Source organism: Sorex fumeus, unplaced genomic scaffold, assembly GCF_029834395.1.
Source record: "Sorex fumeus unplaced genomic scaffold, SorFum_2.1 ptg000006l, whole genome shotgun sequence".
Lineage (NCBI taxonomy): Eukaryota > Metazoa > Chordata > Mammalia > Eulipotyphla > Soricidae > Sorex > Sorex fumeus.
In genome coordinates this window covers 11,660,678-11,687,755 of record NW_026606063.1, presented here as the reverse complement: position 1 = coordinate 11,687,755, position 27,078 = coordinate 11,660,678, and the positions used below count along the sequence as shown (strand labels likewise).

Here is a 27,078-nt window from a genome sequence, read left to right as displayed (position 1 = left end):
ATTCCTGGCTTGACACTCAGGAATTACCCCTGGCGGTGCTTAGTATATGGGACGCTGGGAATTGAACCTGGATCAGCTGTGTGCAAGGCAAACAATCTACCCGCTGTGCTGTCGCTCCGGCCCTGACCCTCATCTATCTTAACTACCCTTCACGCCCCCCGCCCCCCGCCCCCCACATACTTGTAATTTCCAACTATTGACCAGTCCTCTTGGTCTCTGTTTTCCCTTGCCTTGGATATTAGTCTCATACTTTTTTAAAATTTTTTAATGAATGCAGTCATTCTGTATCTGTCCCTCTCCGTCTGACCCATTTTAGTCATCATGACGCTCTCCATGTTCATCCATTTACAGGCAGATTAAATAACTAAATAGAGCCAGGACTAAGCCCTGAGCACCACTGGCTGTAGCCTCAAAACAGAAAGGGGCTGGAGCAATAGCAGGTATGGCGTTTGCCTTGCACATGGCCGACCTGTGTTCGATCCCAGCATCCGATCAGTGACCCCTGTGCATTGCCAGGTGTGATCCAAAAAGAAAAAAAAAAAAAACCAAGATAGAGGAGGGTCCAGTATGACAACAATAATTGGAAATGATCACTCTAGACAAGAACTGAATATTAAAAGTAGGTAAAAGAATCTACATGATAACCTTTCAGCATCTCTACTGTAAATGATAACAGGAAGAGGGGAGAGAAAGACAGTGGGAGAGGTGGGGGCGGGGAGAGATGCCTGCTATAGAGGCAGGCTTAGAGAGGCGGGATTTGGGGGGTTAGGTGGGAGGGAAACTGGGGACATTGGTGCTAGGAAATTATACTGGTGATGGGATGGGCACTGATACATTGTATCAATATATCAACATAATGTATAACGTTGATACATTTGATACATGACTGAAACTGAATCATGAACAGCTTTGTGATGCTCTCTCTCACTGATTCAATTAAAAAAAATCACTGTATCACTGTCACTGTCATCCCGCTGATGGTCAAATTACTCCAGCGGGCACCAGTAATATCTCTATTCCTCCCAGCCCTGAGATTTTGTTTTTGTTTTTGGGTCACACTCGGCGATGCACAGGGGTTACTCCTAACTCATGCACTCAGGAATTACTCCTGGCTGTGCTTGGGGGACCATACGGGATGCTGGGGATCAAACCTGGGTCGGCCACATGAAAGGCAAACGCCCTACCTGCTGTGCTATCGCTCCAGCCCCAGCCCTGAGATTTTAGCAGCCTCTTCTTACTCATCTTTTCCCAATGATTGGAGGCTGTTTCAGGGTCAGGGAAATGAGACCGGTTGTCGTTACTGTTTCTGGCACATCGAATACACCACAGGGAGTTTGCCAGGCTCGCATGACCACCCACACAATTTTATCTGATAAAGCAAGTAATTAGAGGTCTTGGGGCCGAAACAATCTCAATTTAAAAAAAAAAGAAGAGAGCTACAGCAGTGAATCCTGGAAGACAGCAGCTCACCAGAGATCTCTCCGGACCCCACACTGAGCCATTCCACAGGGGCACCTCAGACGGAGCAGTTGTGCCCCCTCCACCGGCTCCACATGAAACCCCAGCGGCCATGAGCATCCAGAAGCAAAACCCAGTTCTGTGGGTCCCAGGACTAAGACTCCAGGCCTCGTGGATAGGCCACCCCTTCCCGGCTCCCCACCGGCTTGGGATCCCAGCTGTCACACCCGCGATCTGCCTCCGGGCACCATCTCAGGGCATCAGATCCAGAGACTCCCAAATGAATCTCAAAATGGATTAGCTCCCTACAGAGATGTCTCTGGACCCCAATCATTTACAATTTTAGAATTCCAGAAGCGACCTCTCGTGATATTCATAATGAGCAATAAAAAACAAATTACCTAGCATCTGCCTCTGGCATGAATGGTGGTGGGAAAATTCGAGCATATAATGCCCAGAAGTAGTGAGAGAGTATGGGGGAAATTGTCTGCTACAGAGGCAGGGGGAGGGCTTGGATAGGGGGTGGGGGTAGTTATAATTTTTTAAAAAAGGGGAAAAAAAAAAAAAGAAATGGCCAGAGCACAGGGCTGACCCAGGTTGGATCCCATGTATACTGCCTTGAACATTGCCTGGTGCGGTCAAAACAAACCAAACGAAAAAGTGTGATCCACATGGGGTTCCAAGTCTTCAACGGCCAACCTATTAAGAACACTTCCATAATAAATTCATTTTTATACTTCCCACTTGCCAGTGCTCAGGGCTTACTACTGGTTTTGTGTTTGGAGATCACTCCTGGCGGTGCACTAACAGCTTGAACTAAGTGACCAAACGTGGGTCTCCCACAAGCAAGGGAGGCACCTTAACCCCCTACATACTTTCTCTCCAGTCCCACATAATATATAGCCTTACCTCTTAAGACCACTTCTTTGCAAGAGCACCTACAAAGCTATTTTTAAAATACAGCAGAAAAAGAAAAGGAATACAAAGAAAGGGTAAAAAAATTAAAAAATAAACATTTCACGGAGCGTATGGGGCAGGAGTCCAGATGCCCGTGGACGCTCACCTGCCGGTCTACCTCTGGGAGGAGCAGAAGCAGCCGCTGCTGACAGTCTCCAGGGAGGCCCGAGAACGTGTGTTTGTTGATCAGCGCGCGAAGATTTGTATTCACCAGAATGGAGTCAGGGGTCTCCACATCGATATCCGCACACTTTGTTCTCTTCATCTGCCCTAGAGAGAGAGGGGAAAAGAATCACCTGGACGTCAGCCACGTTCTGTGTGTGAGGGTGAATGCACGGGGTCACATAACCACCACAGATGGACTGTAACTGTCACACTGGGATGCAGCAACACTGATGGCTCTGCAAAACACCGACAAAGACTAGCAAGGCAAGTTTTGTTCATAAAGAACAGAAATCTGTAACTTGAGGCTGGAGAGCAGGCACGGTGGGTAGGGCGTTTGCCTTGCATGCTGCCAACCTGGATTGATCCCTTGTATCACATAAGAGCCCATAAGCCCTATCAGGAGTAATACCATAGCACAGAGCCAGAGGCAAAAGCTCGAAGCCCTGTTGGGTCTGGCCCCCAAATATTTATTTCACCTGCTTTGAAAACAACAAAACATAAAGCCTACAAATGAGAACCTTATGTGATAAAAATGTTTTATGTTTGCGGCAACGAGGAAGTTTATGATAAATGATAGTGACTAAAAATTAAAAAACTCCAAGTTATAAACCATGCTTCCATAAAAAATTGAAACAATTTTTATTTGCTCACAGTACTATGACTAACCATTTCAGAAATCTGTTCAGTGGAAGATTACCTGGGGGGGTGGAGTGGGGTGGGGAGCCCTCAGCGCAGAGCAAAGCTCCCTGTACACGTGGGGCGCTGGGTACAGAGCCGGCATGGCAAGAGGCAGAGAATGGGGCAGAATGCATAGTACACGGTAAGGCCTTCATGCTGATACTGGTGCGACCCCTGGTACTGCACACACTCCAGGAGAATCACCAGGAGTGATCCCTGAACACAGAGCCAAGACACAGAGCCCTGGGTACAGCCAAGTATGGCCACATATGGGGGATGGGGGAGGGAAAAGCATGATCAGAAGATAGCATTATTTTGAAAGATTGGCAAGTACCCAAAGGTTTAAAACATAAATGGCAAAAAATTAGAAACCAGACTAAAATGTAAATATGATTTGCAAGCCTTGAAGAATATTTTAGGACCTACAGCAAAATGTACACACAAAAAAGAAATATTTGCACAAAGCTACACAAAACCTGTGTGGGTAGCCCCCTACTCTTGATTAAAGCAAAACAAAACTTTTTTTTTTTTGGCTTTTTAGGTCACAACCAGTGGTGCTCAGGGGACTATACGGGATGCTGGGAATCGAACCTGGGTCAGCCATGTGCAAGGCAAACGCCCTACCCATTGTGCTATCGCTCCAGCCCCAGTAAACTCTTTTAAGAGGAAAAGATTTCCCCAAGTTAGGTCCAGGGGATTTCTACAAGTTAAGTTCACTACAACATTTCAAATTATCCTGACAAAGCAGAAGGCAGACACCAACAATAAAAGATTTTAGGAGGACGCTGAAGCTACAGCATAGCTGGTAGGCTGCCTTGCATATGGCTGACCTGGATTTGATTCCCAGCACCCCACATGATCCCCTGAGCACCGCCAGGAGTAATTCCTGAGAGCAAAGCGAGTAGTGACCCTTTTGGGGGTGACCCAAAAGATTTAAAAAAAAAAGAAAAGGAAAAGAAAAAGGAAAAGATTTTAGGCCAATGGGAATTGTCAACTGACCTAGCCCTTTGGGAAAACAGTGAGAAAAATCCTCAAAAAACTAGGAATTCCATATGATCCAGCAATCCCACTTCTTAGAATATACTTCAAGGGCCCAAAAATACAATGCAGAAAAGACATCTATACCTATTTGCTTCTTGCAGCACTACCCACAAACAGCCAAAACCCGGAAACATCCGAAGTATCCAAGAAGAGACGGCTAAGTGAAGGAAATACGGTACATCCACATAATGGAATATTTTGTGGCAAAATAAAGAAGCAACTTGCTGCTATGTGTGTGAATCTCGAGAGTATTAGAGTATCAGGTTAAGTAAACTCAGTCCAGGAGAAGGACAGAATGATATAAAGAAACACAGAGATGAACAAATATCCAAAGGCAATAGAGACGAAGAACATGAGAACAGGTCTTTAGCAGGGGATGCTGGCAGTTGGAAAAGTGTTACGCATGAAACCCTACCAGTAACAGGGCGGTACAGTACCTAAAAGGAAAAAAAAGTTGCTTTCCACAGAAGCAGGCGGTGGGGTGTGAGGGAACTACTAAAAGACACTGGTGGAGGGAAGAGGACACTGATAAGAGACTGGCGTTGGAACATTGTATGCTCATTGTAAATTCAATTAAAAAAAAAGATTTTGGGGACGAAAGTGATAGTACAGTGGGTAGGGTGTTTCCCTTGCACCCAGTCGACCCTTGCACTGGGTCGAACACCTGTGTGGAAATCAGGAATCCTCTTGTTCACTGGGGGGAGGGGGGATTTACCCTCATGGCTTCATTTATCTTCCCTACTTTGCTCCAGGGGATTCCTCCTAGTGGGGTTCAGGAGACCAAACCTGAGCTTTCCGTGAAGCGAGATATGTCTGCTGGTCTTCAACCTGTCTCCTTGACCCTTGGTCCTACTTTACGGAGCTCACCAGTTTTGCGGGCCACACCTGGCAATGCTCATGGGTTACTCCTCGCTCTGTTCTTAGAGATTATTCCTCGTGGGCTTGGGTTACCATCTGGGGTATCGGGAATCAAACCTGGGTTGGCTGCATGCAAGGCAAACGCCCTACCCACTGTACTATCATTCTGGTCACTTGAGTGCACCAGTTTTCAACACCTACCCATAAACCCCAGTTTCCAACTTCCTTTCCCCCCCCCTCCCTTTTTTGGGTCACACCTGGCGATGCACAGGAGTGACTCCTGGCTCTGTACTCAAGAATTGCTCCTGGCGGTGCTCAGGGGACCATATGGGATGCTGGAAATCGAACCTGGGTCGGCCGCGTGTAAGGCAAATGCCCTACCCACTGTGCTATCACTCCAGCCTCCAGTTTCCAGACTCTTTATTACCTCACTTAGGATGATTATGAACCAGGAGTAAGCCCTGAGCACTGTCGTGTACAGCCCATAAAGAAGGGGGTGTGGGTAAACCTGGTTAAGAGCAGGTCTCCTAGTAGTAAATGCCTTTGTTGTTTTCTCTATAAATGCCATTGTTCCATGCTTATTCCTGAGGAACAGCCCTGCACACAGACCATGTAGTGCTGGTGGTTAGTTTCTCTCATCACTTGCTGATATCACCACTCTGTTTGACTCCTTTGTTGTAAGAAGCTCACTATTACTGGTCCTCCCTTGAAGTCTTTCCCTTCCTCACAGCTATTCTCCAAGTGTTCTTACGCTTTTTGTCTTTGACGAGCAGTTTTGCTGAGCTAAGTATGGATTACTTTATTCTGGTTGGAACATGTTATACTTCTAGTCTTTAAGTTTGTGGTTTCTATCCATCCTGGAAAATGACTGCCATTTCTTTACAAGTTGTAAAACTTGTAAACTTCTGTCCCTCTATCTCACCTATTATCTTAACTTTCTCCTTTTGGGTTTCCAATGAAGTATAAATCTTTCTCATTTGTTTTTGATAAAAGGTGAAGTATTTTATCTGTTTTTCCTGTATTCTCAAATTAACCCATCTCAGTCTAAAATCTTTTTGCTGCTGTTGTTTTGTTGGGCTGGAGAGTGATAAACACAGTGTGTAGGGTGTTTGCCTTGTACGTGGCCAACCCAGGTTCGATTCCTCTGTCCCTCTCGGAGAGTCAGGCAAGCTACCGAGAGTATCCCGCCTGCATGGCAGAGCCTGGCAAGCTCCCCGTGGCGTATTCGATATGCCAAAAACAGTAACAAGTCTCACAATGGAGATGTTACTGGTGCCCGCTCAAGCAAAAATATGAACAACAGGAGGACAGTGACAGTCCTACAGTGTTTTGTTGTGTTTTGCTTTTGATCCACACCTGGCAGTGTGTGGACTTATTCCTGGCTGCTCCTGGCTCTGTGCTCAGGGATCACTCCTGGTTGGCCTGGGGGACCAGATGGGGTGCCAGGGATACTGGGGGTCTTTGTGTTTACTTTGACCCTCAAATAAACTTCCTGGCTCCCGCTAGAGTGAGGCATCTCCACTATCTATGAAATGTCTAATTCTTGAGCAGGGAAAAGAGGTTCAGTCTGTAGTGCTTACTGACAAGTCCTACTTTTCTGTACAGTTAGAAGTGAAAGGTGAGAAACGCTGGCCGAAACAGCCCACTGTCCAGAAGAAACCACAAAATGACTGATGACATCTTAGTCTGAAACACAGATTGGTATAGAGGGACAGAATAAATAGTATGTAGATAAAAGATGCAAGTGAACGAGGGTAGCAAATGAAGTTCTATCCATGCTTTATTTCTTACAAGCAATTATAATCCATCCCCACCTAAAACAAGCCACCTTCACGTGTTTTCTATGGAACTCAAATCATGTCCTTGGCTAAGTCAAATGGCTGATGGATATTTAAAAAATAAGTTTGATTAAAAAAAAAAGTTTGAAACAATTATCAGGCTGAATGGGCTACCTGCCCCCACCTCCCTGTACTTTCAGAAGCCCTGGGAGCCATGTTCACATCGACCCCTGCCACCATGTAAACTCATCTACCTGCCCTGTTCCCGAGACTCAGAAATTTTGACAGTTATCAACTAGCTGCAAAAATTTATCAGGTAACTGTTCTCAGCTGAGACCTCCAGGGCAATCTTGGGAAGGGGAGCACGCCAGCTCCGGCCTTACCAAAGCCCTAACAGCCACACTCATGCCCAAAGCTGCTGTAGTATTGTCGGCCAAGCAAATAATATAGAAGCCTCTCTCCCTCTCTCTCTCCACCCCCACCAAGCCAACTGGCAATTTTCAGGTCAGGGGTCATATCTGAATTTGCACTCAGGAATCACTCCTGGCAGCGCACTATTATGAACCAAACAAACTCAATGAATGAAACATTAACAGAGAAGGCTTAGCTTGCAACAACAGCTTAGTAAACCCTCAGACATGGACTAACATCCGCAATTCGAAATATAACAATCTTCACAGATTCTCCTCTATGAAAATATTTTTTGATCACTGCATTAGCCATTTAGTGGTAATAAGCAACATAAAATAAACTGTTGTGGGCCGGAGCAACAGCAGAGCAGATAGGTTGTTTGCCTTGCACTCAGCCAACCTGGGTTCGATTCCTCCGTCCCTCTTGGAGAGCCCGCGGAGCTACCAAGAGTATTCCGCTCTCATGGCAAAGCCTGGCAAGCTCCCCGTGACGTATTCGATATGCCAAAAACAGTAACAAGTCTCACAATGGAGACGGTACTGGTGCCAACTCGAGAAAAAGCAATGACCAATGGGAGGACAGTGCTACAGCGCTACTGTGGGCCATCTATGGAGGTAGGCTGAGCAGTGGGTGGGAAAATGGAGACAGTGGTGGAGGGAAGGTGCCAGCGGTGGTGGGACTGGTGTGGGAATACCGAATGCCTGAAACAAATCATCACGAACACGATGTTTAAATAAAAAGGGGGGAAAATACATAAAGGTGGTGAGGGTTGGGGTGGAAAAACATTTAGTTTGGAACAATTACAGTCCATGTATTTCAAACGCCTTAAACAGCCTGAGGTGAAAGACGTGAAGACTTTAGAAAGGAACTGACTTGTGTGGAGCCTGTCGGACCTCTGGAACGACTTCTTCCCCAGGCCCAGCAAAGGATTCTCCACTTTAACGGAAGAAGAAAAGCTGGAGTTGGCGTTCTGAGGGTTGCTCGACTGTCCATCACACTGCTTTCCTTCCCAGACTGCTAGGGGGGAAGAGAGACCAAAGACACTGAAATTAGACAGAAACCAACGAGTCAAATGATCATATCCTTCAATGCAAATTAAAAGGAGTGTCTAAGAATTAAGTGCCAAAAAAGCACAACAAAACCACTTCTATCCTGTCAGCACATTAAGTTATTCCCGGTAGTAAACTTCCTCCTAACAAAAGTACAAAGTGGCAAAAATGCCAGAAAAATGGGAGCTGGGGATGGCTCCGTGGCTGCCATGCAAGCACGGGGCCAGGGCTGGAGCCCGGGCGCTGCCCACAAGCGCTGAGCTCAGCTGGAGGAGCTCTGCTGACTGACCCTGGCACGCCGTGGCCAGGTGTGTGATTCCCCAGTCACTGCAACAACACAACAAAGGAAAGGGACGGGGTAAAAATCGAGGGCACAGTTTAAGTCTGACAGGCCCATAAATACAACACCAGTAATATCTAGACCAGTTGAGATTAAAAACGAAACTAGTTTCCAACTGGTGGGGGAGCGAGTTGGGGCAAAGGGGTGGAGGACTCGGGGCCGTGGGGACAGTGGTGGAGGGTGTGCGGCACTCTGGTGGTGGAGGAGCGACCGTGCACACTGAAAGCATGACCATTAACACCACTCTGACCCTAGTTCCTCAATTACAATGAAATAAAACCATAAAATCAGTAACAACAACCAAAACTCCAAAGGCCCGTGGGAGTAACTAGTGGGCAGATAGCAGGTATTTTTTAGGAAAAACCCATTTTTACAAGGAAACTAGTGAGGATGGTCCATTTTGAGTATCTTGGAAACATCTGCTTTCTAAGGTTCCTGATAATTTGGCTAGACAATTTTGAAGTCAGACATTACTCTCATTCTTACAGTCAAGTCCCACAGAGCAACTACATTGTGGGTTTTGGCCCAAACCAGCAGTGCGACTCCAGGCTCTCTGCTCAGGGGACCATGTGGTGGCAGAGACAGAAGCTACTTCCTGCATGCGAAGTCTGTGCTCACTAGGTGATCTTTCAGCCTGCCATTGTGCATTTTCTTTTCTTTTCTAGGCCACATCTGGCCATGCTCAGGTCTAACTCCTGCCTCTGCTCAGGGATCACTAGCAGCATTGCTCGGGGAAATATATACTCGGAAGGGAGCAAACAGAGATCAGCTGCCCACCAGGTAAGCACCTTGCCTGCTGTACTAGAGAAATTGCATCATCGATTCCATTTATTCTACAAGGATTTACATTGGTATTTTGGCAGTAAAAGGGTAGAGTAATTTAAAAATAAATAGCATATGCAAACTTAGAAAAACTACACAAGAATAACAGAAAATCAGGGTCCCGTCAAGAAGCCCCCCAAACTGCCTACCAGGTTTGGCAGGTGCAGTGTCGCTGGCTGCTCTGACAGGTTTGAGGGCAAGATGCTGGTTGGAGGAGAGTGACATACTCGGCCTGCATTGCTGCTGCTGCTGCTGCTTCTTCTGCTGCTGCTGTTTTAAAGCCTATGAAAAGAAAACTCACTGTAAGAAACAGAACAAATCAGTGCTCAATAATTTCTTTTTCAGTGATTAAAACAACAACAAAAAATCCAGTCTTATTACACTCAAAGAAAAAAATCTTAACCAATTATCAATTAAAAGTCTAAATAATCCTAAAGAATTTTTGTTTTATTTTATTTTTGGGGGGTGCATAACCAGCGATGCTCAGAGCTTACTCCTGGCTCTGTGCTCAGGGATCACGTACTTCCCATTCTTGTGGTGGTAGCAAATTCTGTTTTATCATTCTGGAAACAGATTTTTAAGTCCAACTCCACGAAGAGTACCACTGCATACACTTTATTAGAAATGTAAATACTAAATTTATGTAAGTCTGGATAACTCTGAGTTCTTGTTTTAAGAGCAAGAAGACCCTAACAACCCTATCTTAGCAACGCTAAGAGAAAAAGAAAACAGAATAGAAATTTTTTCATTCTAAATTCTAAGAACTGTGTAGGTTTTAATATTCCATAATCTTTTTATTTCTATAATGGTATTAGTTAATAGAATAGAAAAGCCAATACTACTGAGAGCAAACAGACTGAATTAATGTCCCCACTATCAAAGGCACATTTGACTCAAAATTAACTCCCCCTCCAAAAAACTAAATAAATAAGAAAATAAAGCTACACTTCAGGAAAAAGCTGAAAGTCTGTGTATGTACGGCATTGCTAAATTGCAGTTTTATATAGAAAATTGTGGATTAACTGGCTTCTTATTCCCCGTTCGCTCTTCAGAAAATCGTTTCCTTCTGTTTAACATGCATGTACATCTCTGGTCAAGCTGTGTAGACATGCCGCCCACATGGAGCTCCTGGGTCTAGCTGTCACTGAGAAAAAAGCAACTCACAGAATCAAGGGCTTGGTGTACCTTCACCCAACTCTATTTTTTTTTTGGTTTCTTTTTCTGGTTTTTTTTTTTTTGGCCACACCCGCTGGAGCTCAAGGCTTACTCCTGACTATGCTCAGGTCCATCCACATGGCGGGCATCAGACAGGGACAGACCCCTACACTTTCTCTCCGGCTCCTCACACACCCCTCTTAGGACAGGTGAGACAGGAGCACAGAACACAGTCCCGACTGTGGAATACAGCTTCTCGCTCTCTGCAGGCAATCTCTCCTGAAAATGTTCCTCGGGCTCCCTGGGAGGCAGTCCAGGGTAGTCATTTCTTGCTCATAATCACCAGGTTATACAAAACATAATAAAACTATTTAATGCCATCTATTTACGCTGCGGTCAAATAGATTTAGATACATGCTAGAAACGGAATACCATAAGTTCCCAATTCAAGAAATTATTGCTTTTCCCTTCCTCAGTAGTTGAAAAACTTTATTTCTAACACAGTTTTAAAACAGAAAAAAACCAACCTATTTTTGATGGTTAAAAGAGTAAAGTAATAATTGTTTTAATTTTCCATAGAGAAAATATGTTTGAGTTCTAGAATTATTACACATGTAATATAGGAATAGAAAAGAAATAGTACACACTATCTGAATTAACTAACAATATTTAAGAAAACACTCGCCTTCTTTCTATAGAAATGAACTACCTTGGGGGCCAGAGACAGCTCAAGGGGCTGGCGAGCACGCTTTACAGCAGGTCTAAGTTCAATCCTGACACAGGGCTGTAACCGCACCTGAGCACCGCCCCAGGGGTGCCTCTCCCACCCCCGCCCAAATCTCTCTTATGCTTCCTAACATTTTCCAAAGACCTAAGAAAAATCAAGTGAGTACAGAACACCCAGGCATGTAGTGATTTATTTTATGACATTTCTGGATATTCTTTAGTGAAAGCGTATTTGATTTCAACATTTTCAAGACCTAAATTTTTTTTGGGGGGGTAGGGGTGGGGCACATCCAATGTTGCTCAGGGTTTACTCCTGGCTCTGCACTCAAAGATCACTTCTGGTGGGGCTTGGGAATCAACGGGGTGCTGGGGACCAAAACCAGGCCGTTGCATTCGAGGCAAATACCGACCTGCTGTACTCCTACTCCGACCAACATTTAAATTTTTAAAAGAATCTTAATTTCATGGGCAAATTACCTACATCACTAGTTTCGATTCAGAAGTAACCACAGCCACTGACTTAAGTTACGCTACTGAGGTTTGTTTCATACTTACACATAGAAGTTTGTTTTTGTATGTTTACATCTGTGGATATACATCTTCAAGTTCCATTTTTAAAAAAGCAAAAATTTTTATGAACTATATTATGACCTACACATTGTAATAAAACTTTCCTAATTATTAGCACTTTTCAGTTTGTAGGCCACAGCTGCTGTGCTGGGTGCTCCTGGCTTGGTGCTCTGGGTACCATACAGTGTTGGGAATCAAACCCGAGCTCCAACAGGCATTCCATTACTGAGTATCTCCCCATTCAAACTTACTTTTGTTTTGGGGTTAACCTGCATTCAGAACTCCCTCCTGATGGTGTTGCTCAGGAGACCATGTGGTGCTGGAGGCAGAATCTAGGCCTCTTGCATGCAAAGTGTGAGTTCCAGACCTCTGAGTTGTCTCACCAGCCCCAAACTCAGTGACTGATTCAACATTTACATAGTAAGGTCTGTCTGTCTTTCTTTCTTTCTTTCTTTCTTTCTTTCTTTCTTTCTTTCTTTCTCTTTCTCTCTCTCTCTCCCTCCCTCCCTCCCTCCCTCCCTTCCTTTTTGGCTTTTGGGTCACACCCAGTGATGCACAGGGTTACTCCTGGCTCTGCACTCAGGAATTAACCCCTGGTGGTGCTCAGGGGACCATATGGGATGCTGGGAATCAAACCCGGGTCGGTTACGTGCAAGGCCCTATCTGCCGTGCTATTGCTCCAGTCCCACATAGTGAGATTTCTAAGTCTACACATACACACAGAACAAGTTCATTAAAAGCAAGCTTGAAATTTTGTCTAACATTTTTGTCTATTTTTATTAAGGAATTCTCTGATATGTATTAGGCTACTTGTAAGTTTTTGATATTACAAACTTTAATGCAAGATTTGTATGAATTTGCAATTCTATGTACGTATCCATGTGTATCTATATACAAATATGAACTTTCATGGTGTATACATACTGGCTTTATTTTTTTACATTTTACAATTTATCTTTCAAATTTACAAAATCTACAAAAACTACAGTAATTTCTATTCCCCCAACAAGCTGCAGTCAATTTTCCACATACTTGTTGATGTTTAATATTGTAAATGAGCTATTTATACTATTCGATGATAGACTAAAGCATTATTGCAATGGTAACCTAATTACTAGTGCATGTTGTTGTTGTTTTGCTTTGCAGACAGACCCACCTATGCTCAGGGGCTTACTCCTGACTCTGCACTCAGGGATTACCCCTGAAGGGGCTTTGGGGGGCTATATGGAGTCCAACCTGGGACTGCTGCATACAAGGCAAGTGCCCTACGCGCTACACTGTCTCTCCAGTTTCACTAGTGTGTTTATATGTATTGATCATTTGGATTTCAAAAATAAACAATGCCAATTTTCTGGAAGCCCAATAGAGACAAATGGGAAAACAGGAGATGGGTCAAAGCACAGGGTCTGTGCTTTGCTATGTTATACTCCTGGGCACCACATGGTCCCAGAGCACCACTGGTTGTGATTCCTGGCCCGCCCCCCACCTCCAAATGTAAACGTAAGGGGGAAGGGATGGAAGCGGACGAGAGAACTCTTCATAAGTTCCACAGAGATAAAAGATACAATATAACAGTGAAGAACAAAGAAAGAGCATTGATAGTCTGTACATCTAGCTACACACCAATGTTGGGGAGGAAAATGAGATGAAATGGACTATTTTCTAGAAAAACTTCCAAAATCAGCTTTAAAAAAAAGCAGAAAAATCATGGAATACGTGAAGCAGTACGTGAAACTGAACTCTAGAGAAATAATTTTGAAAGACGAAAAGGGGGGTGGAGGGGCAAAAAAGGATGAAACTGGGGCCCGAGAGAGCGAGCGAGCTCAATGGGATGGAGTGCAGGTTCTGCTTGCAAATGCGCAGGGGTCTCAGGTTAGGTTCTCCAGCATCACGTAATGCCAGAAACAACTTTGAGAACTGAACCCTGAGCACCACTGGATATGGCTCAAAGACCAAAAAACACCCATCACAAAAAAGCAAAATTGACTGAACTTTCAAGGAAGTGAGAATTTCAAGAATTCTCTCAAAAATCCAGGAAAAAAATGCAAAGAGCTCCAAACTTATTAAAACAATCCTGATTCCAAAACTGTTACAGGGACTGTAAAGAAAACAGCAAAATCCAGGACAGTATATTTTTAAAAAAGTGACATGTTAAAAAACAAAAGTAATAAGCATGCAGATTTGATTCTGAAGAGTGGGCAGACTGAAAGAGCAAAGCTACCTAATCAGCCCAGTCTGTGCTGAAGGAAGCGCCAGCAGCTACTCGTGAACTACCTGCAAGTTAGGAACAAGCTGGGGAACTCTGACATCGCTTCTTGAAGGGCCGAAATGGGTCCTTGCAAGAAAAGGCCGGTTAGCGCTCGAGGTGTGAGGTTTCATGTAAGAGATCAGACTTCTGGTAAACAGACTAAGTGATTACCTGCTTTAGTGCCTTCTTGCTGTGCTTCTGTGATGGAGAAATGACTTTACCTGCTGGAATGGTGGGTGATGGGCAGCCTGACTGAGGAGAGGATGGCTGGGACAGTCTAGACGATACTAGGGGGAAATGACAATAAAGAATCTCGTTATCAGAGTCGACGGCAAGCACCATTCCTTCCCCAATCATAGGCTGCTACCTGTAGTAAGAACTGTGACCTTCCCAACACTTGGGGAAGGATCTTCTTTTTTGGAGCTCTACTGCAAACAGCCTCCCTTTTCAGTTAATTTCCTCAGAAAGCTCTAGTGAGGATGATAGGATGGGGGAGGGATGGGTGTTAGTATTCATGACTTTTCATTCGTAAAGCGTTCAACAGAAGTGACTGAAGAAGGAAGCGGGAAGGACACCGTGAGTCAGCAAATAGGCTAAAACTTAGAGAAGACTCTACAGACCAGTGGATAGGATGCACATTCTTTAAACAGGCAAACAGCGGGAAGAAATGGTACAGTGGAAGAGCCCTGGGCTGCAGGATGGGTCCCAGTTCTTGCCATCGTCAAAAATCAAGGCAGGGGAGCTGGAGCGATAGCGCAGCGGGTAGGGTGTTTGCCTTGCACGTGGCCGACCAGGGTTCGATTCCCGGCATCCCATATGGTTCCCTGAGCACTGCCAGGAGTATTCCTGAGTGCATGAGCCAGGAGTAACCCCTGTGCATCACTGGGTGTGACCTAAAAAGCACCAAAAAAAAAAAAAAATCAAGGCAGGACCAGGGTGACAGAGCTCAAAGCTAGTGAACATGCTCTCATGTGGGAGGTTTTAGGGATACTCTAACACTCTCCTGACACTGCCAGGATCAATCCCCAGAGCAGAATGCCAGGAGTAACCTCTGAGCACCAGAGTGTTCTTCAAATAAAAAATGATTTTAAAAAAGAAAATAAAAGCAGTAAGGTCATTCCACCTCAAAAACTACCATAAGGGCGGGAGAGACAGTACAGAGGGCAGAATGCTTGCTTTGTACACGGCCAACCCAGTGTTGAGCCCGGGCACCCATATGGTTCCCACGCATCAAGCATCATCAGGAGTGACCCTGGAGCTCAGAGCCAGGAGTAAGCCCAAGCACTGTTGGGTGTGGTACTTTCAAACCCTCCCTCCCCCCCCCCCCCCCACGCACCCCCTGAATCAGCTGTTTCAGACCTCTTTGTGAAGGGGCACTTTAGAATTTCTCTAACAGAAGCAATGTGAGTTTGCACAGGACACAACAATGTTCTTGTGTGGCTGCAGGTGACCAAGCAAAACTCAGTCTTAGGGGAATGAGGATTTTCCTTATAAGAGCCTATCTTACGACTTTTGTAATATACACAGCAATAATATCTTCATGATTGGCAAGAGTTTAACAGACAAGAGCTTAACAGTGTGCTATTTACGAGATAATAGAAATTGCTGCCTCAGATCCTGTAATAATAACAGTAACAAAATCCCACCAAGCCTGACTGATGTGAAGATGCTCTCCTTTGGAAGTGTTATGGCCAGAGAGCAGAATGGCATTCCCATGGCCAGGCGCTGCACTTTTATACCAAAGAAGTATGCTTGCAGGTCGCTCTAACATGAAAATGGAGGTCCAACATCATCATTCTTGTCTGGTCTTGTTTTCATTTTTTAATCTAAATTTAAAATTTTTAAAAAAATTTTTCTGTTTAAAAAAATTTAAAAAAAACCACAGGGGCTTGAGCAATCGCACAGCGGGTAGGGGGTTTGCCTTGTACATGGCCAATCTGGGTTGGATTCCCAGCATCCCTTATGGTCCCCTGAGCACTGCCAGGAGTAATTCCTGAGTGCAGAGCCAGGAGTAACCCCTATGTACCACTGGGTGTGACCCAAAAAGCAAAATAAATAATTAGTAATAATAATTTTTAAATGTTTTAAGGAGACAATCGGGCTGGGGCTAAAGCTCAGTGAGGCCACGGGGTTTGATGTCCCGTCAATAAACCAAAATAAAGGAGCATAATGAAAATAAAGTTTAGTTCCTAAATATTTAACAATGTTTCTCTTAAGTATTTTGCAGAAAAGCTGGGAAAATATGTATCCACCTAACCCAAACAATAGCTGATAACAAGCTAACGAACCAAAACAACCCCAATAGAGAATGTATGCACTAAATTTTGAAGCCTGGCAAAGACACAATAATGCTGTCAGTAATTATCAGAACAAGCTAGAATGTTTCCCCTCAAGGCAAAAAAAAAAAATCCTTCCACAAAGGAAATTATCAACCTATGTCAAAGCCAACTGAAGTTAGTGATGAAAGTCCCAGGGACACCGAGAGATGGCGATCCCCTGAGCTGGTTTCACGGAGTGCTGGGCTCAAGACGCAGAGGAAACTTCAACTTTGTTCTGACTTTTAAAAACCAGGGCTACCAAACTATAAATAGGAAATAAGATTTAGACCCAAAGGTGGTTGTTCTGAGTGGCAATGCTGTTTTTGGAAAGAGACACCTAATTTTATCAGAGGAAGAAAGTATTAAGCTGTCTTCTCTTGGCAGAACACTGTGTCCGGGTCCTCTGAGCAGATTCCCTGAAAGCGCAAATGCGCCCTGACGGCAGGCAAGGTGCTTAAAGATATGCACCTAGAAATTAGGTAAACAAAATTAAACATTTGCTGCTAGTGAACCACAGACTTAATTAAAAACAATTTTTGTTTCTGGACCACACCACAGTGGCACTAAGGGACTTCTCCTGGCCTCTAGTGAGGGGTTATTCCTGGGGGTGACGGGGAAACATGGGTGAGGGGAAAAGCCCAGGCCCGCTGACTTATCTCTCCAGCCTAAAACAAATTTTGTAAGAGGTAAGAGAATCTGAGCCAAATCTGAAGCGTACCGGGCTTACTCCTGACTCTGTGCCCAGGGACCACGCCTAATGGTAACCTGGGAAATCCTATGTGATGCTGGGATTGAACCAGGGTTGGTCAAGTGCAAGGTAAGGATCTTGATCACTGTACTGTTTCTCCCTAAGTGAATGATTTTTTAAATCACATAACTCTGGGACCAACAGAGAATGCGCCAAAGGACTGTGCATGTGCTCTGTACGTAGGAGGCCCAGAACCACATGGTCCTGGTGAACAAACACCACCAAGAGTAACTCTAAGAGCAATGAGCAGGGAGTCATCCTGGAGAACCAAAAACAAGAAACTTGAAAAAAGGAAACAGGGGCTGGTACAATAGTACAGCGGATAGGGCATTTGCCTTGCACATGGCCGACCCTGGTTCAATCCCTGGCATCCCACATGGTCCCTCGAGCACCACCAGGAGTAATTCCTGAGTGCAGAACCACGGGAGGGGGGGGGAGGGAGGAGAGGAAGGAGAAAGAGGAGGGAGAGGAGAGGGAACGAGAGAGGGACACAGGGAGAGGGAGAGGGAGAGGGAGAGGGAGAGGGAGAGGGAGAGAGAAAGACAGGGAGGGGGGAAGGGAGGGGGGAGAGAGAGAGAGAGAACATGATAAGCCCCATGCCCATATACAGCAAGTGGAATGCTTGCCTTGCATGTGGCCAACCTCTAGGTACCTGGAGCCCTGCCAGAGTGAGCCCCAAGCGCAGAGCCAAGAGTAATCCCTGAACCCTGTCAGGTGTGCCCCTCCCATAAGCAAAGACTAGGCTCTAAGGTAGACACGATTTTCTTCCTACCCTTATGCACATCCCTCCAATTTTATCCTCTGAAATGATTATTTGAGTCAGCAACAAGGTTGCATACAACTGAAAATCTGAAAAGATTCTTACAGGTGTGTACCTGTACATACTGTGAAACTATCCAAATTTCACATTCTAGAATATTTAATCTGCAAGAGTACATACAGAGTAAGGAGCACAGTCAAAATTTGAACTTAATATATATTTTTATGATTATGGGCTAAATGGTAGCAATAGAAAATTATGCCCATGTACTAATTTCTGGAACCAGTGAGTGTTACATTGGCTGGAAATAAGATGGGGCAGGAAGATTATACATTGGGTAAGGTGCTTGACTTGTGTGTGGCTGACCCCTGTTTGATCCCCATATGGTCACCCCAGCCAGCCAGGAGTGCAATCTGAACTCAGAGCTATGAATAAGCCCGAAGTGCTGGTGCTGTGGCCCCCAAACACAGAACAACAACATCAACAAAAAGGTTAAGGATCTTGACACAGGAAGATTATCCTGAATTACTCCACTATGTTCCGAACCCATTGACCAGTATTATCCGGAAACACAGAATGAAAGCAGGTAGGATTGACGTTTATATGTCACAACGCAATGGTAGTTCAAGGAAGTTTGCAAAACATTGGTTCAATCTCTGGCACTACATATGGTCTCCTGAGCACTGCCAATACCTGAAACCCCCTGCCAGAGGATTAAAAAAAAAAGTTACTCCCCATATTCTTTTTTTTTCTTTTTTTCTTTTTTGGGGTCACACGCAGTGATGCAGAGGGGTTACTCCTGGTTCATGCACTCAGGAATTACTCCTGGCCGTGCTTGGGGGGCCATATGGGATGCTGGGAATCGAACCCGGGTCGGCCGCGTGCAAGGCAAATGCCCCACCCGCTGTGCTATCACTCCAGCCCCACTCCTCATATTCTGAGGGGGTCAAAGTGCTGCACATGGGCCTGGGGAGACGGCTCTAGGACCTGAGCGCCTGCTTCATACGTGAGACCTGTGTCTCATCCCCAGCATGCTGAGAAGAACCCCAGAGCACTGCTGGTGTAGTCCTATAATAGAGTATAACTGTTGGATGTGGAGCACCCTGTCCTGCAGGTTCTACTGCGGATCTCGCTTAATTTTAAAAGGTTATTAAAATGTTAACCAAGCAAAGAGAGCATCAGAGGTATGAGCACGTATAAACGGACTTCACCCCACTTGTTTGTAAGAAGAATGTATTGGACCCGTATCATATTACACCATGGTGTCTGGGGAGAAAGAAGAAACTAACACAAACATATGCTGGTGTTCATACTACTTTCAGTGCTATGGGGAATATGGTCCTTCGGGAGGGCTGGGGCTGGGGAGGGGGGGAGGGTGCACCCTTGGCTCTGTGCTCAGGGGATCCTGTGCTGTGCCAGGATTCGAGCCATTGTTGCAGCTGCATGTACTACCCCTGTGGACCAATAAAGTCATTTTACTGATTTAAAATTTTTTATCTTTATCAAGGTACTTGATTTATAATACTAATAATGATGGTGCTGGAGAGAGAATATAGTGGATGGGGCGGCTTGTCTATATCAACTGAATAGTTGATTCAATCTGCAGCACCCACATGAACCCCTGTGGGAGAGTAAGGGAGAAGGGAGGAGGAGAAGGAAGAGGGGGAGGGGTGGAGGAAGAGGAAGAGCAGGAGGAGGAGGAGGAGGAGGAGGAGGAGGAGGAGGAAACTGGTCCACAGTAAGTTAATACAAGAGAGGGAATAAACAGTTGGAAATTTTCGTGGAAGTTTGACACACAGCTGGGTTTATTGCATTTTTACACTGAGTACCAGTGCACAATGGGACTGGGAGGGAACGATTAACAGTTTCCAAATAAATGGCTGGGGACTGGATCCAAGGTGGGTGGGAAGGTCTGGAATAGTGCCAAACTTTAAAAACAAGAAACCAAGACGTCCTAGGGCTACATCTTTTAAATGGTAACAAAGTTAGAAATAAGACTGAAAAGTGACCAGTAGTCTCCCAGCAAGCCCATCAAGCCCCTTTGTAATCTTGAGTACAAGGTGACACTAGAGAAAAATAATCCTTCACATTGCTTTCTTACCAGTTTTACTTTTTACTATAAATTAACCTAATGTTGCTAATAAATGCCACACCAAGGAAATACACTCAACAAATGAACTTCAACAGAATGGAAAGGAATTCTTGTGGGTTGTATAACAGTGATTAAGAAATAAACTAAACTAATGTAAAAGTGCTGAGTAGGAAAATGAAGAAGCTAGCCCACTGACTCAGACTGAATGGACAGGAGGATAAAGCCAACAGAGCAGGTCCATTTCCAGGCTGGGTTTCTTGTGGCGTGTGGTTACGAAAACCTAAGAATCAGCTCTGTTACCATTCCCCAATCCAGACCACAGATCTTATTTTCCTAACAGATTACTTTATTGGGCCATAGCGATAGGACCGTGGGGAGGGCTCTTGCCTTGCATGCAGAAAGTCCAGGTTTGATCACCAGCAGCCCATATGGTTCCCAGGCCCTGCCAGAATGAGCCAGGCGTAAGCCTGGAGCACCCTGAGTGCAGCCCCCACCCCCCACCTCCCTCACTTTATGGCTACTAATAACCAAGACGAGCGATAAGACTACTGATCAGTTCCCATATGCTGCTCACAAATGCCCTTTCCCTGCCAGACCTACTTGAGACTTCTAAAACCACTGTCCATTCAACCTTGGTGCCATTCTATGTTCTTGCACACTGCCCCGTCTTTCCTAGAGATCTCACTCTCAAGGGAAGAAGAGTCTATTAAAATTATCTAGGGCCAAGGACGTGGCTCAAATGGTCAAGTGCGTGAGCCCCTGAATTCAAGCTTCGCACCGCACGCCTCATCCCCCAGTGTGTCTGGGTGTGGCTCCTGTGGCCACGAGCAGCCTGAATATCACGGGGATCACTGGGTGTGACACCCACAACAATAATGAAAGAAAAATTTTCTTATGCCTCATATAAATGTACTTATTAAGACATCTACCAATTACCAGCGTTTCTTCTAAACCTTTAATATGAAGAACTCTCAAGTGGGATCTATGTATCATTCAAATCCGTTTTCCAATTATCTTGTAAACAGTACACATGGGAAAAAAGAATGATTTACCAAGTAATGGTACATTTTCTTAGGTTTCGCAAGTAAATTCAAGGCCTACACAACCCTTCACGTGAACGGCTCAACAATCAAGGGCACTTCTTTTAAGAGCAAATATTGTATCTGATTAGAAACAAAAATGTTCGCTTTTCTATAAACATACACATTTAGCCAAAGATTAACAAATTCTGACCAAAAGATCAGTAGTGGGGCTGGAGCGATAGCACAGCGCGTAGGGTGTTTGCCTTGCATGCGGTTGACCCGGGTTCGATTCCCAGCATCCCACGTGGTCTCCCGAGCACCGCCAGGAGTAATTCCTGAGTGCAGAGTCAGGACTAATCCCTGTGCATCGCCGGATGTGACCCAAAAAGAAAAGGAAAAAACAAAAAACAAAAAACAAAAAACCAGCAGTTACTAAGCAGCATCTGTATAGTAAAACTACACACACATACAAAGGTGAGGAGGCAGTTCAAAAGGCACGGGTTTATGTTTGGCACACCCTAGAAACCACCTGGGCACCTGAGCACTGCCAGGTATGACCCCAAATGTCCCCACCACTGAACTACTCAGCCCCTTAAGCGGAGTCACTGGGAGGAGCCCTGGCTCCCCTGGGCACTGCTCAGATGACATCATCCTCATCCTGATTCTCATCATAGTATATTAAAAAATCCAAGCAAAATATAAAAGAGCAACCCAGTAAAGAAGCTACTTAAGGTTTCAATGTTTCCATGGGCCAGAGTGACAGTACAGTGGGTAGGGCACTTGCAACTGCCCCGGATTTAACCCCTGGCATCCTATATGGTCACAAGTCCATCAACAGTGATCCTGAGCACAGAGCTAGACCTACTGGGTATGGCCCAGCACCTGCCTCCCTAAACTGTTTTCAGAAAATGTTTAAAATAAAATTCAGTACTTTTGGCTCATTAAATCTAATTTTACATAGTTTACTAAAAGTGCTTCTATTTTATTAACTATCTTGGACAGTTATGGGTCGGAGCGAGAGCACAGTGGGCAGGGTGTTTGCACGCTGCTGACCCGGATTCCATGCCTCCGTCCCTCTTGGAGAGCCCAGCAAGCTACCTAGAGTATCTCGCCCTCACGGCAAAGCCTGGCAAGCTACCTGACGTATTCGATATGCCAAAAACAGTAACAACAAGTCTCACAATGGAGACGTTACTGGTGCCCACTCGAGTGAATAGATGAACAATGGGAAGACAGCGCTACAGTGCTCCAGAACAGTTATGTATCACTGAGTATAAATTCAGAAGGACTTTTTTCATATAAATTACAGCACTGAGAATTTTCCATTTAGCAGATTACTATACAAGAGTTTACTACTTGTGATGGGTACATTAGGCTTTAAAAGCTCCAAATATAAAATTAGTGACCTAAAATAAAATTAGTATTTTATTTTCTCCTCTAGGGCCCTCTAAAATATCAAAGACTGTTTAATATTTAAAATATTTAAAAGAATGGTAATTACAAAATGAAATCCATCTTTCCATTGTGGGATGACTAACAGTGGAAGAAATGGTAATAATGAAGTTTCCAAATTATCTTAATTTTCAAAACTAGTAATCCTTCTCTTTCAGTATTTATTCTCCTCATAGTCTTTTGTTGGCAGAATTTCACCTCCACAAGTGACCCTTTTCAGGCCAAGTCCCTTCTTCCCTTAGCTAAAGGCCGGGCAAGTGGTAGCTTCAGATGCCATTCAGTGTCCCCTAAGCCAGAAGGCTACACTTAGGCAACTTCCTTTGCCTCTCAAGTACCCAGGTACTAAGAGTATCTTCAATACCCGACAGTGCTAAAACTTCCAACTCAATCAAGCAACAACCCCCAAATAGAGAGTATGTCCCCAAAAGCTTCTTCTTGTATAAGATAACTAGGTCTAAAGGGATCTTCCTCCCCAGCACACTTTTTAACGAATACATGTCTGCATTTATTCATGGTCATTCAGAAGTGTAACACTCAAATTATATTAGAGGGAAGACAGATAAGCAACTCCAAGCACAATACTTTTAAACCCAATTTAAAACAATTCTGAATAAGCAGTAAAATTAACGTTAGCTCATGCTTCTGGAATTACTAAAGCCCTCACTGCTTAAAAGATATAGCTTACAATTATTTTCTTAAAACACTCTAAAAGCCGACCAAAATGTAACAAAACTTTTATCAATTAGAAGATTAAAAATAGTACTTCTACAATTGTTTCATGCTGCAATTTTTCTATTCTCTTTCTGGAAAAAGAGAGATTCTATTTAACTACTGCCATACAAAAAAGCAACAGAAATTGTTTATTTTATCATCATCATTCTGGAGTTATTCCACCTTACCTTGGCTTGGAATTCCATAAAGCTCTTTTCTGAACATTATTTCCTGTCTGAAAATTAGGAAACCAAAACTACAACTAAGTTCTTCCGCTTTACATTAAAAATCAAGAAACGAGTTCTAATATTGAACTGAATTTTAAAGTCCTGCTCTATGTTCCTATCTGACTGAAAGGTATAACTCAAGAAAGTTTCTATCGATTTTCAACCAGAAGTATCAGTTTTGCTGTCAGAGCTCTTTATTTTTGTACATAAAAGGAAGTGGGTTTTGATACTATCTCAATGTGCTTCCTGTCTTACAATGCATCTGAAATAAAGTGATGTCAGATTGAGAGTAAGAGCCCTAAATAAGAAAGGAATAGGCACACTGCCTTAGCTTTATTAATAACTGTAACTGAAGCAGGACAGCTTTATTGCGTGCTATGACTAGCACTGCAGGCTTTTCAACTTTAATTTGTACTGACCACAAAAAATTCATACTTTCATATCTAAAACTTTATGACAGCTATGCCATATACCATTTGTATAATTCATGAACGAGAAGGGCATATTCTAAGAGACTAGATCGCTCTTCATTCCTTGAGACTATCAGAAATGCTAGAATAAATGAGAATTCCACACGGTATTATGTAGATAAAAAGAAATCCTTCTGAACATCATATAGTTTCTATTCTGCTCTGGACTTCATAGGCTTCCCATACAAGTAACCTTCACAGAACATCTTTTTGTTGGGGGATGGGGGAACACTTGGTAGCGTTTATTCTGGCTCTGCACAGATCACTCCTGTGATGCTTGGGGAACCGTATGAGGTGCCAGAGGTTGAACCTGGGTCAGCCACCAGAGGTTGAACCTGGGTCAGCCACATACAAGTAAACAAAACACATGTGCATTCTGTGTACAGGCCCAGCTTTGTCTGGTCTTTATTCCATTTGTTTCTAACATATGAGGTCTGCAATCGTACTCCAACCGGTCATGCTCTTAGGGTGAAAATCATCTGTTTATAAGATTGCCCAAATTACAAGTAGCAGCTATACCAGAGCACAGACAGTGCTCAGGAAAGCACACTCACAAACAGTGTATGAAAATCAGACTATTTTTCTGACATACCTCTAGAGTAACAGTTCTGAAGGTTTTTTAGAATGTCAAGTAATCCAAACACAATACTAGCTTTTAGATTGGAAAACTCCTTACCCAAAACAACTCAAGGACAAGCAAGCTTGCCTCTACCCCAAGAGGATGAGAAGCTAAGAAAACTCTTGCATGTCTTAATTGTTCTAGAAAATCACTGTATCAGTCCATACAAAGGAATAACTATGAGCTGCTTAAATTCTGTCTTATGAAGTACAGCTGCATTTATAAATGTGGAGGAAGAAAGGATTTTCCTTCTTCAAAAAGACTCTGACAGGAAGCTACTAAAATTAGCATTGATAATAAAAATGTAACCTTAAGTGGAAAAATATCCATTGGAGGGAAGCTACAGTGACAAAAGCATTACTACTTCCTACAGGTTTCTTTTTTTTGGGGGGGGGGGGTGGGGGGGAGATAAGCTATAAAGCAGACATCGAAGAGGATGAGGTCAAAACCTAGCAGATTGGATGACTGAATTTATGTAATCATAGCTGCCAGTGCAGACATGAAAAGCACCTGATTTCCTAATAAGAAAAGGTTTATAGAATAATACATTTGATTTTAGATAATAAGAACAGAAAAGCGAAAGATCCTAAAAATGGATTTAGATGGCTAAGAGTTGAGATTACACCCAGTAAAAACTAGAGCTATACTGTCCAGTAATATGGCAGCCACTAAGCCATACGCGACTATTTGGATGTACATGAAAAAGTCAGTTCTTCGGTCACAACAGCCCTATTTCAAGTAATCAACAGATGAATATGTCTAGTGGTCACTGCGTCTGGCTTGGACAGCATGGATAAAAAACATTCCTATCACTGCAAATCCAGTGAGTTTTGACTCAAAGAGTGAGGGAAAGAGACGGGCAGCAGGAGAGAAAGGAACTTATTAAGAAAGGAACTTGACCTCTGGCATTCAGTACTGCAGGGGGTCGGCGGATTTACCTTTCCTCTTCCACCTGCTCTTTTTGCCCTCCTTGTTGCTGCCGCCATCACTGCTGCTGCTGCTGTTCTCAGAACTCTGGGAATCTGACTGGCCATCACTGCTTTCTTCTGAGCCTTCGGAAAGCTCCTTCACCCCATCAGGCACATCCTTCTGAAATGCAGGCAGCCAATTAGGATTAATCAGTACCATGTACAAAGCAAGGGATGAAATGCCTGGTCTGCACTCTTGCAACTAAGAAATGCTGGCCACTTTTCAGTATTCAACAATGATTTCTGAATCCCTCTCATCTCTCAGCATTGTTCCATATGCACTGTAGCACCGTCATCCCTGCTGTTCATCGATTTGCTCAAGTGGGCACCAGTAATATCTCCATTGTAAGACTTGTTGTTACTCTTTTTGGCATATCGAATACGCCACAGGGAGCTTGCCAGGCTTTGCCGTATGGGTGGGATATTCTCGGTAGCTTGTCAAACTCTCCGAAAGGGGTGGAGGAATCGAATCTGAGTCGGCCACATGCAAGGCAAAAACCCTACCCGCTGTGCTATCGCTCCAGTCCATTCCATATGCATTAAAAAATAAAATTAAACATGCTAGTCACGTTGTTGGCACAGTAGAGAGACGTAGACACACACAAAAAAAGTGTATGGGCCAGAGTGATAGTACAGTGGGCAGGGCACTTGCATGCATGCGGCTGACCTGAGTTCAATCCCCAGCATCCCATATGGTCTTCCAAGCCCTGCCTGGAGTGATGGAGTAAGCCCTGAGCACTGCCAGGTATGGCACCCCCAACCCCCAAAACGTGTATGTTCAAAAAAGCAATGAAATGTTCAGTATTAAAAACTAATACTGATCATTGTATAATTGAAACCCAAGCACAAAAATGTGTAAGTCTGCAACTGTACCTCATGATGTCTCACTATTAAAAACATTTTTAATAAAAAAATTGAAAAAAAATTCATGATGTTCTGCTAATGAATAAAATAAATATATTCTATAGTAAAATCCTTTGATACATATACCCAGACATATGAACTAAAGCTCTCACAGAGAGAAAAAACCATCACTATACAAGTCAAAAAAAATTTTAGTAACTTCCTCAAATTTATTGAATTTATGTATCACACCTTTTGATTGAATGACTGTTAGTTTGAACTAATCTCTAATAAAACAAAATAAAATCCAACTGTGCAAAGAAAAACTGAACATTCTTGAGAAAATACATGAAAACTACCTGTTTCCCACTAGTGATTATTATCACAGTTAATTTTTTGATTTGTCTTATGTGCTTAATCATTATATTTCATATTTTATTGAATTTCTAAATAAATTCCATTTAACTTTTTAAAAAAATAAAAAATAAATATAAACTAATTTATACAACAATTTTATGAGATACACACACACACACACACACACACACACACACACACACACACACACACACACTACCTCTTTGATAAAACA

The 27,078-nt window shown here is 43.7% G+C and overlaps 1 protein-coding gene across 3 annotated transcripts in view; it reads right to left on the bottom strand.

The window, feature by feature from the left end:
• The window catches only part of ASXL2 (ASXL transcriptional regulator 2), a 103,031-nt gene that overhangs the window by 14,996 nt on the left and 60,957 nt on the right, over positions 1–27,078 (bottom strand). For 2 of the 3 annotated variants that reach the window (XM_056124580.1, XM_056124588.1), the window contains 5 exons: positions 25,614–25,764; positions 14,428–14,543; positions 9,707–9,839; positions 8,220–8,363; positions 2,522–2,685 (listed from right to left, as the gene is read on the bottom strand). In XM_056124580.1, coding sequence (XP_055980555.1) covers positions 2,522–2,685; positions 8,220–8,363; positions 9,707–9,839; positions 14,428–14,543; positions 25,614–25,764 — 708 coding nt within the window. Of the gene's footprint in view, positions 1–2,521; positions 2,686–8,219; positions 8,364–9,706; positions 9,840–14,427; positions 14,544–25,613; positions 25,765–27,078 lie in introns of those variants that run through there. The other variant, XM_056124596.1, reaches the window with a different exon arrangement.